Source organism: Fukomys damarensis, unplaced genomic scaffold (assembly GCF_012274545.1).
Source record: "Fukomys damarensis isolate Sample0158 unplaced genomic scaffold, DMR_v1.0_HiC HiC_scaffold_19, whole genome shotgun sequence".
Taxonomy (NCBI): Eukaryota; Metazoa; Chordata; class Mammalia; order Rodentia; family Bathyergidae; genus Fukomys; species Fukomys damarensis.
Genome location: NW_022900931.1, coordinates 60,191,741 through 60,206,613, shown reverse-complemented (window position 1 = coordinate 60,206,613; position 14,873 = coordinate 60,191,741). Strand labels below are relative to the sequence as shown.

The following is a 14,873-nucleotide window of genomic DNA, read 5'->3' as shown; positions in this document are numbered from 1 at the left end:
AGAGAGAGAGAGAGAGAGAGAGAGAGAGAGAGAGAGGGAGAGATAGGCAGTGTTGGAGAATTCTTCCACCATGCAAATAGCCAGAGGCCTGGTGGGAACCACCTAGCACTATTGGGAGCAGAGACCAAGAGGACGCATTTTCCCTCTACTGCTGTGTCTCTTCAGCCCTGCATCTCTTGTGACTCTCTCTTTCCACATTACTCCCACTTGTGGCTGTCACAGAACCGAGTTAGGGGCACACAGGAGGGGTGGATCCTGCACCTCAGCAGGCCTTACGAAGACTGGCTGGAGGTGCACACATACACCAGCATATGCAAACTGACCAACAGGCACAGAAGTCCCCACCACTTCCACTACTCAAATGCAAACACACCTTCACTTGAGAAAGTAAATCAATACACAGATACTGCCACACATTCAAGAATGTACACAGCAGCACAGATGGACTGATACATGGAAACACATAAGAACACATTCACACTGGCATATAAAATGGGCCCTCGTACATAAAAACATATAAGCATACACAGCCTCTAGCAGGCCCAGACAGAATAAACTAGAGACAAAAGCACACACGATATTGACAACACATGAACCTGAGCACACAAACACACACTCTTGAGCACCATGGAATCTCTTTCACAGTGTCTCTGCAGAGTGTAAGGAGGGCCTAAAGGTATGGAAGTGAGTAGGTTATTGTGGCTGCCCAAACAGGAAGTGTCGGTGCCTGGTAACTCTCTTCTGAGCTCACACTCCTGGATAAAGATGAGAGAGGAGGGGCATGGATGCAGTTACATAACTGGGCAAGAACACAGGCTTAAAAGGTTCAGCTCAGGGCTGCAGAGGGATGGACAGCAGTCAGACCAGGACCATGGAGCTCAGCATCCTCTTGCTCCTCGCTGTCCTCCTAGGCCTCTTGGTTCTCCTGTTCAGGGGCCACCCAAAGGCCCATGGCCTCCTCCCACCAGGCCCACGTCCTCTGCCCTTCCTGGGCAACCTTCTCCAGATGGACAGGAAAGGCCTGCTCAAATCCATCCTGCAGGTGAGACACAGAAGGACAGGGCCCATGGTGGATTGGAAGAGCAAAGTCTCTTTTCTGTCTCAGGGTGGGTGCGGAAGATCAGTGTTTAAAGGAGGTGACCCTGACTTCTGGTGGATAGTGGTCAGATTGAGATAGGTATCTCACCTCGGATGGAACTGTGTCGGGCACTGTCCTTGCAGGGATGAGAGGGCATACAGAACTGTCTGGTGTGAGCCCCAGGTATAGGTCTCATTCTCCTCTGCCCCATCCTGGGTAACTGCCTAGAAGAGAGAGCAACGGGGCAGGTGTACCAGTCAAACAGGCTTTTCCTCTGTGAGCAGGAGAACAAAGACTGGCCTCAGTCAGCTGAAGGAGAAAAAGGAGGAAAGGGGAGAAAATAAATGCAGCAAGGAGTGCTCATTGGGGAGGGTAGATCAGGGTGAAGTAAACAGGACCCAGATGTAATGTGTGTGTGTGGGTGGGCCAGTTCCCATGATTAATACATTCATTATGTATCAGAAAGATAGCAGCAGGGCGGAATGTGGCGCTGCACATTTGTAATCACAGCACTTAGGAAACTGAGGTAGGAGGATCCCCTTGAGTTTGAGGGCAGCCTGAACTAAATAATGAGTCCATGTCTCCAAAATAAAATACTAATAAGAATGGTGAAAAATCTTGGTTTCTTCATTGATAGAATAAAAAATTGCAATAGTAAATGCTAAAACAAAATTCTAATAGTAAATTCTAATAAGAATTCTAATGAGGCGGGGAGACTTAGCTCAGTGGTTCTGCTGCCTGCCTTGAAAGTGCAAGGACCCTCGATACCCTATACAAAAACAACAAAACAAAACAAAATGTAAGTTAAAAAAATTCTAATGAATAACAAATTCATTGACAGAATAATATCAGGCTCTTTCATTACATGGTAAGTATTCAATATGAAATTTTTTTATTATAGTTGAGCAATTTCAGATCATAATAGAAGCATACAAATGCAAAAAAAAAAAAAGAGGAGGAGGTCTTATGAATCTTAAACAAAATCCAGCAATTGCTAGGCTCTCTGCTACTGATTAGCACACATGATTTCAGGTTTCATTGTTTATTAACAACAGTGGGAATGGACCCCTTGGCTTCTTCCCTGAGCTACATCTGCCATCCTTTTCCATTCTGAGATAGGATGTTGGGACATTGCCTAGGCTGGCCTTGAATTTTCAATTCACCTGGTCTCAGCCTTGAGAGTGGCCAGGATTGCAGGCTCTGCTACCACCCCAACTTTTCATCCACTTAACTATTAACAGTTCATCAGCATTGACTGTGGTGGGAGAGGTGGAGCACTGACAACAACATTCAGCTCCTTTATCTCTTCTCCACTTTGTGGAGACCCCACTAGGGAACCCTGGCCTTCTTAGTTCTTTGCTCTCAACAGTTTTTTTTCCTGATTAGACACTTATTTATTGATAATATTGTCTTTTTATTTTTAGTTTTTGGTGACAGTGTTGCTGCTGCAGATGGGATACTTGGTGGTAGTGAGCACAAGAGAAGACAGAAGTTTTTTTAAAAAAATTCATTAACTTTATTGATACGGTTTAGGGATACATTATGAGTGCATTCGTCATTGGGAATTTGTACCTGTACACGATATATCTTAAGATTATTTGATCACCCAGAAAAGATCGATGTAAGAAGTGGGACTTAGACAGACCCTGAAAGACTAGGAGACTGAGGATGTGTGGGGAGAAGAATCCATTCTTGATGTGTGTTGGGGCAAAGGTGAGGAAAGAAGCCCAGGTGAATGGGAGAGCATGGCATGCACAGCAGTGAGGACGCAGGCACTGCATTGTGATAGCAACATGAGGAACTGGCGGAAGTGAAGGGGGGCAGTAAATAATAATGTGGTCCACCTGGGTAGGCAAACTAGAGTCTCATGGAAACTTACTCTGTTTTCTGTTGATATGAGAAAATAATTGAGGCTGGGATTTACAAAGTAAAGATATTTTTTAACTCACTGCTTTAGAGGTTGACAGTTCAATGCCAGGTAGCATTAGCTGTTCAGCCTCTGGTGACAGCTTCCTTAGCTGTGGTGCCTCATGGTTGAAGAGGAGAAAGGGAATCTACAGCATGACAATGTTCCAAGCCTGTGAGGTGACACTGCTTTTTAACAACTTGGTTTCTCAAGAAGTAACTCATTCTGAAAGACCAGCATTCATCTCTTTTCAGGGCTGTCTAATTACCTTCCAATAGACCCTACCTTTCAAAGGCTCAACCTCCTTTCAACATGGCCATGTAGGGAACCAAGGCCCTAACATATAAACCCATGGGGGATATACTCAAGCCATATAAAACCATGCACATGAAACAGGCAAGAAGAGACACCTAACTGCTTCAGATAGAAGTCTGGATCTAAGCTTGGTGATCTTCTGAAACAATCAGCATAGATCTCTCAGGGACATCATTGTGAAGCCTGGATCTTGGCTCAAATAGAGGTGCTGCTGGGCACTTCAGCTTTCTGAGGTCCAGCTCAATTCCAAGCTGCTTGCCTCACCAGTCTGGGGTGTGCAGACCTGTGTCTTAGAATATTCTCTTGATGTTTTAGTTTTTGGCTTAGGAAGCCAAGGCCTGCTCTCCCAGGCAGCTGTGATGTGTGGAAGGTGGCTGTGTGAACGTTTGTCCAACGTGGGTGTTACCAAGATTAGGAATGCAGCACCAGTCAAAAGTCAAAGGTTTGGAAGTTCCCCTTAGAGTTGCCAGTGCGAGTCTGCATTAGAAGACTGAAGAAATTGGAGATAGATTCCAAGGCAATGGCTGAGATTGGAGGCCGCCTGAAACCTGGGCCCTCTTTTCTTCTTTCTCTTTTGGTTTTTCCCATGCTACAAGCCTATTGGTTGATGCAACCATATACAGGGTGGGTCTTCCTCCTTTATTTGTTGGCCTATATGTCAATCATACACTGGTACACCCATAACTATGTTTTATTAATCAGCTAGGCAGTTCCTACTGAAGTCAGTTGACTGATGTACCACAATGAAAGTTAAGTAGGTTGAAATCAAATTGGTCTAGGGCACAAGAACAAAGATAACCTACAGTTCCTAACAGCCCTTCACTGTTGGATTTTACCATCAACTTTCTACAATTTCATAAAAATTCTTTAAAATTTCTAGTCAGAACTGAGACTGATGCTACAATAAAATAAGTTTTTTGAGGTTTAGGGATGGTTCTGGGTCTTTTTCATTTTGGAAGAATATAAATAATTTTGGACCGAGGGTAGTTTTTGACTACCGTTGTTGTGGCAGTGCAGAGCATCTCTGAGCTATAGGCAAGTGCTACAACTATGGCTGCAGACAAGTGCCATGGATTGGAACGCACAGCTGAGCTGTGCAGCTCAGTGTGGCAGCTCTGGGTCAAAACTCCCATTCTTTGAAAACTCAAGAATCTTTTGGTCCTTTGAAGAGCTGAAAAAATCCTTTATCATGTTGGGGAGCCCTGGTGGGCTTAAAGGAGTGTGAGAACTCTATCAGAAATCAAGTGTCCTCTTAGAGGGATCTACAGGATAGGTGAGCATGATGAATGAAGCAGGTGGGCAGAGTTACAGAACATTCCTGAAACACCCGCTGTGTGAGTATGCTCACTGAAGGAGGGGGTAGTGTTACATTCCTGAATCAGGGACAGAGTTATAGAAACTTTTGGAGACAGGGCAGAGCTTAATAGAACATTTCTGAAAGGCCACCCAGTTCAAAGAGTCCCAAACCATTTTGAGACATTGGGCAGGACACCAGCAGTACAAGCTTACATTTCCAAAAATGAAACATTTTGTGCGAAAAACAATGGAAGAAATAAAGGTCCTGTCTCATTGTGTAGCACTTCTCCTTACAAGGATGTAGTGGCCTTCTTTGTGTCTCTTAATTAGTTTTTGTTTGAAATCTTCTCTGTCTGCAAAAAGACAACTATCCCCACTCTTTTCTGGGCTCCTGTCACATGGAGAACTGTTTTCCATCCTTTTACTCTCAGTCTATGAATTTCTTTGTGGAGGAAATGGGTTTCTTGTAAACAGCATGTAATTGGATTTTAGCTCTTAATCCATTATGGTGGCCTATTTCTTTTGATTGGTGATTTGAGGCCATTCAGAGTGATGGTTATAACTGTTATGTATTGACTTTTCATTGTCATCTTATTTTCCTGGCTGTTGGTTCTTTTATTTTTTATTTTTCCCTTTCTCCCTTTAGTTTGTTGCCTTGCTTGGTATATTTTCTCTGTTAGCCCTATGGAGTTGTGGCCTGAATTTTCTTTTTCCAGGATATTGTTTAGAAGTGTTAGAAGTGCCAGTTTGGTGTTCATGAAATTTCTTATGTGTTCTTTGTTTTGGAAGTAACTTATTTCCCCATTAATTTGAAAGATAGCTTTGCAGGATACATCAGTCTAGTTTGAAGGTTGCTGTTTTTAGTGCTTGAAATACCTCACTCCAGGCTCTTCTTGACTTGAGGTTTTGTGTTGAAAAGTCTGCTGTAATTCTGATGGGCTTTACTTTGCATGCGATTTGTTTCTTTTCTCTAACTGCTTCTAGTATTTTATTCTTCTGTTGGGTTTCCAGGATCTTGCTTATTACATGTCTAGGTGTAGATTTTTTTTGATCATGAATAGTTGGAGACCTTATATGCCTCACTTATCTGTATGCCAAATTCTTCCCCTCTGGAAAGTTTTCTTTCATTAATTTTGCATATAGTTTTTTTTAATATCATTTGTTCTTTCTCCTGGTACTGCATGGACTCCTATCAGTCTTATATTATTCTTCTTTATATCATCTAAGTGTTGTTTAAATGAATTCCATGATCCTTTTCTGTTTTTAAGAGATCTCTCTTTTCATGGTCACTGACCACAATCCTGTCTTTTATATCTGAAATTCTATCTTCACATGCGTTTATCTTGCTGTGAATGCTTCCTATAGAGTTTTTAATCTCTGGATATCTGTCTAATTTGTTTCATGGATTCCATCTCTTTCGTATGTTGGCCATTAAAAGTTTCCATTTCTTTCCTATGCTGGGCATTCATAGTTTCCATCATGATTCTGAGCTCATGTATTTTTTTTATCTGTTTCTGTTCTAGAGTCTCTAATTATGTCTTTCATTCTTCTCACCATCTCTGTGGTTATCTGGGAAATTATTTCTGCTTTGAATTTTTCTAGAGCCCCAGTCATGTGTTTTGTTACTTCTTGTGCTATTGTTTCAGGGTGTGCAGATATTTGACTGACAAACTTTTCCACCTCATTTCCCCCAGAGTTTATTTTTGGTGAGGTGGAAGTCTGTGTTTGTGGTTTGTGTAAATGTGTTTTCAATTCTATTTTTTGTTGTTGGTCCTGTCCTTGGTTTAATACCTTGCTTAATACTTCAGTCTTCCTGATATATCTGGTCTTTATATTGTGAGTCTCTAGTAAGTCTGAGGCAATCTCATTTTTGTTATACCAGGGGGGACAACTGATTATATCAATCACAACACCTGAGTCCAAGTGATACAATCAGCAACACAACAGCATCAAGCACAGCTTAGAAATATGACAATTTTTGGCAGTAATTACTCTATCACTTTCAACTGTGTGAATAAATAACACTTGTGGACCATCCCAAAATATGTTTATAGTGAATAAACTCCTCAATGTAGCAACTTTATCCTTCAGGATGGGGATTTAGAAGGAAATGGGAAGGGAGGGATATATAGCATAAAAAAAGGTTAGAAGTGAAGTCAGAGGACACATGAAGATCACACAAACTGTACGAAGCTGTTGAGGAGAAGAATAGAATGAACAAAATATACACAAGAACAGAGCAAACTAACAGCAAGAGGGAGACTAGAGACTGTAATCACTGTCTTTTAAAACTAATTGCTATTGAGAGAAGGAAAAAGAGAATAAAAGGAAAAGAAAGAAAATAAATTTGAATTTGGATAGGAACAGCAACAAAAAGGGATGGTAAGATCAAGGTGGGAGAGAGTGAGCAAGAGAAAGCAAGAGAAAGAAAAGAAGATGAGAAAAAGAAGATGAAAATACGAAAATTTGAGAAAAGACAGATACAATTTTTAAGTGATTAAAGATAAGAAAAAATATTACCTCGAGAATAAAAAATACAAATAGAAAAAGAAGGCCTCCGTCAGGGTATACCTCTCTTGACACAATAGACAGTGTGGGCAGGGGTGTGCAGATCTAAGTTAATTAGTCTCAGCAAGCCAGCTGCTGTTCCCTGAGGTTCAGGCTCATTTCTGTGTGTAAGGCCCGAGTTGAGATCTGTAACACCCTGATGGGTTGAACCCTGCAAAGTTCTACTTCAGGTTTCAGCTATCTTTTAACTGAAGTTAGATCAGGTTCTGAAGTGAGGTTCTGGTTCCTCCAAACTACCAACCATTGTGGTGTGGTGTGCCTTTATCTGAGAGATTTTCTTCACTTTTCTAGTGGGCTTCAATTTTCATCTAGGATCCTCAGAGAGGCCCTGTTTCTGTTGTTCAAGGGGTTGGGGGTGGGGCACACTGCTGTTTTGTGCCTGTACAGCTGGGCTTCTCTGGTGCACTTGGCAGAAAAGGTGGGCTTATCAGAGTTTCACAAGCTCTTGTCAGTCTCTTTTGGTGCACTGGGCTGAATAGGCAGGCCTGCCCGAAGTTCTTGAACTGCTTTTGTGATATTCAGTTGCAAGCTGCTCCTGGTCTTCTCTGGTGCACAGAAGGTTGCAAGCTGCTGCTGGTCTCCTCTGGCATGCTGAACTAAATGGGTAGGCGTTCCAAGCCTTGAAAGCTATTACTGGTCTCCTCTGGTATCCTGGGCCAACGGATGTATAGCATGTCTCTATCACTGTGAATTAAAGATGGCCATGAATTCTGTGCAAAAATAAAATTTCTAGTCAAATGAACAATTTCATATATCAAAATGCAGTTCTTTTGTGATTCTTTTATTATGATTAAAAAACTCTACTTTGGATAAAAAACACTTGTTGTTAAAGTGGTGTTTTATGTAGTCTTTCTATGATGATGACCTGGAAATTTCATTACTTTGAAACTTTATTTTTTAAGCTGGGAGTGGCGATCCACTCCTATAATCTCCACAGTCAGGAAGCTGAGTCAGGAGGATAGCTACAGATTTGAGGCCAGCCTGGACTACATAGTGTGTTTAATTACAGCCTGAACTACATAGAGAGATCCTGTCTCAAAAAGACCAAAACCAAAATCAAAATAAAAAAGCAAACAACAATAAAAATTTCCCAAAACCTAATAAACCAAAAAATAAAATTTTATTTTTTGATGTTTCTTCCCTTTCTTTTGCTTTTCCTTTGTCTTCTGTTTCATCTATTCCTTCACATGTCTTTGATGTGAGAATTTCGTTTTGTAATGCAGGCTGCCTTGATCTTACTTTATAGCCCAGGCTGGACTCAAATTAACAGTGATTCCTGTAGTTCACTCTCACAAGTACTGGGTTACATGTTTTGCACCACCATGCCCAGGATTGCCCGCTCTTCTTTGCAGGAAACATTTCCATTTTCTTGCATGAAGAGCTTGAGGCAAGGTGAGGTACTTTATGGATTGTGCCTTAGATAGTGTTCAGCCCCCCTGCCTCATTGGTGAGGTTTCTTAGATATCCAGATAGGAATCATTCCCCCCTGAGATGTAGTTCTTGATCATGAGACAAAATCAGGTCCCCACTATATTCTTTTGTTGGGAAACAAAGTCTCCCTATGTAGTCCAGGATGGGCTTGAACTCCTAGCAATGTCCAGGCCCTTGTAAACTTGGACCTGAAGGTATAAAAAAGAAAAAAACTAAGTTCTTTGTAAATTACCCACTCTCTGGTATTTTGTGAGGTACTTGAACTTTTTGTGAAAGAATCAGATGTAAACCAAACTTACTTTTGTGTCAGTTTGCTTCCACTCAACATTATGTCTGTGAATTTCATCTAGAGTATTGGTTAGAGCTGTAGTAGGCTTCTTTTCATTGTTGCATAATATGCCATTGTGTAACTTTCAGTATTTATTCCACATGTTGATGATCATTTTACTAAGAAGGCTTATGGGAATATTTTTTTCCCCTTGGTGAATGAGTACACATTTTTGTCTAACCAGTATTTGGTGGTGGAGTCACTGAGTATGCATGTGTTTAGTTTCATTAATACAGCTGACTTGTATATTTGTGGGTTCTCAGCTTTGGATTGAAAATACTTGAAAAAATTATGCTTGTATTGAAAATGTACAGACAATTTTCATGCCATTAATCCCTAAACAATATAGTAGAATAACATCTTATATAGAATTCCTATTATATTTGATAAAAGTAATCTAGAGATGGTTTCAAGCATGTAGGAGGATGGGTTATGTACAAATACTGCCAAGAATTTTGGTATCTGGGGGAGCCCTGAGATCCACTCCTCATAAATTTTGATGGGTGACTATCCTGTCTGGCCATATTTCAAGGGGCTGTACTGAAATGATTTTTCAAATTTCATGATCATTGTAGAGAGCAGTAGCTTTCCTTTGCCCTCTACAAAGAGGGTGACTCAGTGTTGTTCTTCCAGGAAATTATTTATGATTACAATGCAGGTAGAAGTTAGGGCACCAAGGGTTCTTTTGCTTGAGATACCAGGGAGATGTACTGCAACTCAAGGGTACAAGTTAAGATGAGATTAGTGATATTCAACCAACTGTACTGCTTAGGCCCCCAACCACTGGGAAAAAGAGCCTGGTTGAGTCCCAGGTTAAACCTTTAGGTACTGGGAAAAGAATAAAGGAAGCTGAGGAGCAACCAAGGGTCCTGGGGGTGGTAAATAATAACTAATGTGTATTTAAGCACTTTAGTGGTTTAACAACTAGTTAAATGGTTTAACAACAAGCCCTTTAGTGGTTTAAGCACTTTAATCATTTAACAAATAACCACTTTAATCGTATAACCATGGCTAATAGTGACTATGGCATGCGCATGCTTTGCAGCTCCGAGAGAAATATGGAGATGTCTTCACCGTGTACTTGGGTCCAAGGCCCATGGTCATGCTGTGTGGGACAGAGACCATACGGGAGGCCCTGGTGGACCAAGCCGATGCTTTCTCTGGCCGGGGGACAATTGCTGCTGTAGAAGCTGTCTTCCAGGGATATGGTGAGGACCTCAGAGGCACTGGGATGGGACAGGATGGAGGATGGGACATGGAGAAGTTGAGTGTGAGAGGGAAGGAAAATGTTGGGGAGGGATGTGACCTTCTTGAAATTCTCATGCGTCTTTTGTCTCCCCTATAACTATTAGGTGTGGTCATGGCAAGTGGGGAACGCTGGAAGGCCCTTCGGAGATTCTCCTTGGCCACCATGAGGGACTTTGGGATGGGAAAGAGGAGCGTGGAGGAGAGGATTCAGGATGAGGCTCAGTGTCTGGTGGAGGAGCTGCGGAAATCCCAGGGTACCTTTTGTGGGGTGGGGTAGGTTGGAAACAATGAAAAACATGCAGACAGAGGGGCAAGGTGCACAGCAACAGAAACTCAGAGAGGTACACAAAGGGCAGAGAAGGGTAGAAATAGAGACAGACAGAGCACTAGAGACGGAGAGAGATGGAGTAGATATGAACTGAGACAAGGAGCAGAGCAATACAGGTAGCCAGGGAAGGAACCGTGAAGTTTACAATGTCCAAAAAACTCAGAGAAAGAGGCTGAGTAACTGCATGCTATTCATTTGGGTCCAGATAAATCAATTTGTAGGTTAAATGTACGTGTCAAAAGAAAAAACAAGCCTCATATAAAAGATAGCAAAGGAGAAAGAAGGAATAGCAGAATTGGTGAAAATAGTGAACTCTGTTTGCCTTCCCTCAGTGAAGTGCTGATGAGCAGGCAGTGAGGAAAGAGGCAGGTGGGTGCTCTGCTCTTGGGAGGGATTTTCAGTCCCTTTTGGATCCTCTGAGACAGGGATGTAGAGGTGACAGCACTGCTTGTTAGCACCTCCTCGGTCAGCATCCTTCCATTCATGCCAGGTCTTCATTGCATGTGGAGAGTTTGAAGCTGGGGAGAAGCAGTGGGGACAGAGAGGGAGAGAAGAATAATGGGGAAGCAGAGTGACATGGAGACAGATATGAGGAAAGAGGGAAGGAAGGCCATGGATGGAGCAAACAGAAGACAAAGAAAGACAAGACAGCGGAAGACACCCACAGTGGCAGAAAAAAAATAAAGACAGAGACAAACTGAGACAGAAAATTAGAGCGACAGAAGAACAAGTCTCATGAAAAGTTGTGCAAGAAAGGACAGTAATGGCTGGGGATTTAGCTCAGTGGTTCGGTGGTCTGCCTTGCAAGCGCAAGGATCTGAGTTTGATCCCTGGTACAAAAAAAAAAAAAAGAAAGGACAGTAAGATAGGTGAGAGAGAAAGAGAGAGAGAGTTACATGAGAGCAGAGAGAGAGAGAGAGAGAAAGAGAGAGTGAGCTACCTGATATTCTTGAGCTCAGAGACTCCCTCCTTTTCAGGCAAGCCCTGGAGGATGGAGAAGAGGTGAAGGGGGAGTAACCAGAATGAAGTAGTGATCAGGCTTTTAAAGTGTGTACAAGCAATTGATTGGATACTGTTGCATGCCCTCTGTCCCGGGGCTTAACTTTGTTCTCTTACAGAGTGGGAGTTGAGCCCAGGGTGAGATGCAGGGTAGGGACCATCAGCCCTGCCTCTGTCTCTGGGATGCCTGGTCAGAATCCTGGCCCCAGTGATGAGTAGCTATGTTATCTTGGTCAAGTCATTTAACCATTAATCATTAATCCATCTATAAAGTGGGGCAAAGATAGAATTTTATCTTCCTTAGAATGTTGTGGAGGAAATTAAGTTAAAAAAACACATGAAGTACATAGAATAGAGCCTGTCACATAGTACAGGCCATTGAGTGTCAGTGTTTATTGCTATTTTTCTCTTCTATTTCTGAGCGATGGCAGTCACCAAGACAGGACAGCTGCCAAATGCTCCCCATGCTCTAGAGTCTGTGTCCTGTGAACTGCTGCCTTTCCCCCCAGGAGGCCTCATCGACCCCTTGTTCCTCTTCCAATCTATCACTGCCAACATCATCTGCTCCATTGTCTTTGGAAAACGCTTTGACTACAAAGATCGCCAGTTCCTGAGGCTTCTGGACCTGTTCTATAGGACCTTTTCACTCATGAGCTCCTTCTCCAGCCAGGTCAGGAGAGAGAGCAAGAGGACAGGGCTGAAGGCAGCAGCCATGGCAAGCGGGGTGGGGGGAGATGATGGCCTACTTTGGGGAGCCAATAAATGCACTTAGGGCTGAAAAAAAGGGTGGAGACAGCACAGAGTGACAGAAATATAGAATTGAAGTGTGGGACAGACAGTGAACAGGGACCAGGAACCAGAGTAAAGCAAAGGGGAGTGAAGTGAGTGCAGAAATGAAGTGAGACAGACAAAGAAAATTAAGTCTTGGGGAAGAGAGAAGGGAGCAAAGGACAGAGAAAAGCAAATAAAGAATAGAGATGGATTCTGGGAGACAAATTTTGTGTGCATGTGAGAGTGTGTGCCTGCACATGCATATGTTTGTGGTCTGTATGAAAGAGCAGGAGAGAGGTAGACTCAGAGGATAGAAAGAATGAGGGAAAGTGATAACCTGTGTAGGTTTTGGGCCCAGGACAGCTTCCCAGCTCTCTCATCTGTTGAGTCACAGGAGAGCCTAATTGCCCCTTCTTTCTCACAGGTGTTTGAGCTCTACTCCAGCATCCTGAAACACTTTCCTGGCACACACAGGGAAATTTACAAAAATTTGCAGGAAATCAACACTTTCATTGGCCACAGTGTGGAGAAACACCGTGAAACCCTAGACCCCAGCACCCCCAGAGACTTCATTGATAGCTACCTGCTCCGTATGGAGAAAGTGAGATCTGGGAGAGGTGATGGGATTTAATGGAACTGATGATAGCTGACGTGGGATAAGAAGGAGGAACTGAAATGAGGAGGGAAAGAGAACAGAGGCAAGGGCTAGTGGAGGAAGAGTCAGGGTGAAAGACCAAAGAGTAATAGGAGAAAGACCCACAGAGGCAGAAGGAGAATGGTGAGACTGAAAGTGAGAGACAAGCAAAGAGATGAAGAGGTGGGAACAGAGGCACATGGGATAAAGAAACCCCGAGGGTGGGAAACAGCGGGGTATGGGAAGAAAGAGAGATATGGTTGCCAAGGATAGAGATGTGCAAAGCGGCCAGATAGGTGAGTCCCAGGAACAGAGGGAGGGTGCTCAGAGGGACAGATGACCCTTACTGCACAAGGCTTTGATCTCCCCTGACCCTCACCTCTCTCCTTGCTCTGAACCTAGGACAAGTCTGACCCGCACACTGAGTTCCACCACAAGAACCTCATCCTGACCTCGCTTTCACTCTTCTTTGCTGGCACAGAGACCACCAGCACAACTCTCCGCTATGGCTTCCTGTTTTTGCTCAAATACCCCCATGTCACAGGTTGGTGAGGGACAGGCAGTTGGGAAGGTCTTGTGCCCCATTTTGGGCTGCAGAGGTGGGATGTAGGGCTCTCCTGGACTAGAAATAACATGGCCACTTAGGCCAGAAACTCTATAGGCTTTGGACTCATGTAGGGAGTGGAGAATGGGACATTATCAGGATCTCTACCATGGATCCTGGCCTGTGTCCCCCACAGCACAAGGTGAATGAAGAAGAGACACAAATGAGACTGAGAGTGTAGAAGCTGAATCTTGGGTCCTGGCCAGTGCTGCTCATGGCAGCAAAGACAAAGGCCCCTAATAATCCTGTATTTATTGAATACAATTGTGTGAAGGAAAAGGGAGCTAGTGAGCTTTGAAGGCTTGTGAATTACTGCTGAACACCTGGCATGGTGATGCCAGGCATGTCTGTCAGGATGTAGGTACTGCTTATCTTGCTAGCATAGAAGAAAAAGGTACTGGGACCAGGTGCAATGAGCAAGCAATCCACAAGGTCAGTGAGAAAAAATAATTCAGGGAAAGGATTATAGGTGGGGTCATGCTGAACTCAGCTCCATGTAACTCAGCAGGGCCCTGCCACTTCACTGAGCAAGACTTAGGACTCAGTGACAGACATTAGGAGCAATATTAGCCCAACTCTGCTAGGTGACATGCCCATTTGAGTCATGCAGGCCTTTGTTCTGACTCTGACATTAAACAATAGAGCCAAATTATGGAAGGCAAGAAGCATGTGCCACTCACAGCCCACTAGTACCGGGCAGGGAGTTCTCCAATAATGCATCACTCCTTCATTTATTCAGTTAATAACTCATTTATACATGTCTGATTTGTCAGTCAAGCTTTCCATCCATTCATTTATTTACTCATACCTTCACCACTTTATTCACTCACACATTCAGCTATACATCTCGCACTCAGGTAATTATCAATTAGTGGAGTTTATTGATTTGTTTATGAACCATTTCTTAGTAGGTTTATTGATCCTTTTATGATTGATATATTGAATACATACATTCACTTTTTTGTTCATCTCATCCATTCATCAATTTTTCATTTATTGATTTAGCATTGATTGATTGATTGATGGACACATTTTATCATCCAGTTTTTCATGGATTTATTAATTGATGCATTCTCTTGTTATAGTTTTTAGGACCTAGCATAACCCACTTGCATACATAATAAATATTAGTTCATTTCTTTTTCATTTTAGAGTAGGAGTTTTGGAGTTAATGGAAAATTCCATTCAAAATCGTTTATCTATTTCTCTGTGTGTGTTGCTGTAGATGTGGGGAGATAATTTATAATATATATTGGATTTTAAAGGGTGAGCATTCCTGTTGATATTTTCCTTTTCTCAGACACAGCTGATTCCTTCAAGAGTATAAATGGTCTAGTGCCTTTCTGTAGAGTGTTTTGGTCTCATAT

At 42.7% G+C, this 14,873-nt stretch overlaps 1 protein-coding gene across 1 annotated transcript in view; it reads left to right on the top strand.

Annotated features, from left to right (window-relative positions):
- Positions 1-835: 835 nt before the first annotated feature.
- Positions 836-14,873, top strand: part of LOC104861752 (cytochrome P450 2B4) — a 21,628-nt gene continuing 7,590 nt past the window's right edge. Inside the window, exons 1-6 of the mRNA XM_033765807.1 lie at positions 836-1,042; positions 9,968-10,130; positions 10,275-10,424; positions 12,007-12,167; positions 12,693-12,869; positions 13,305-13,446. Coding sequence (XP_033621698.1) covers positions 848-1,042; positions 9,968-10,130; positions 10,275-10,424; positions 12,007-12,167; positions 12,693-12,869; positions 13,305-13,446 — 988 coding nt within the window. The 5' untranslated portion in view covers positions 836-847. The remainder of the gene's footprint in view (positions 1,043-9,967; positions 10,131-10,274; positions 10,425-12,006; positions 12,168-12,692; positions 12,870-13,304; positions 13,447-14,873) is intronic.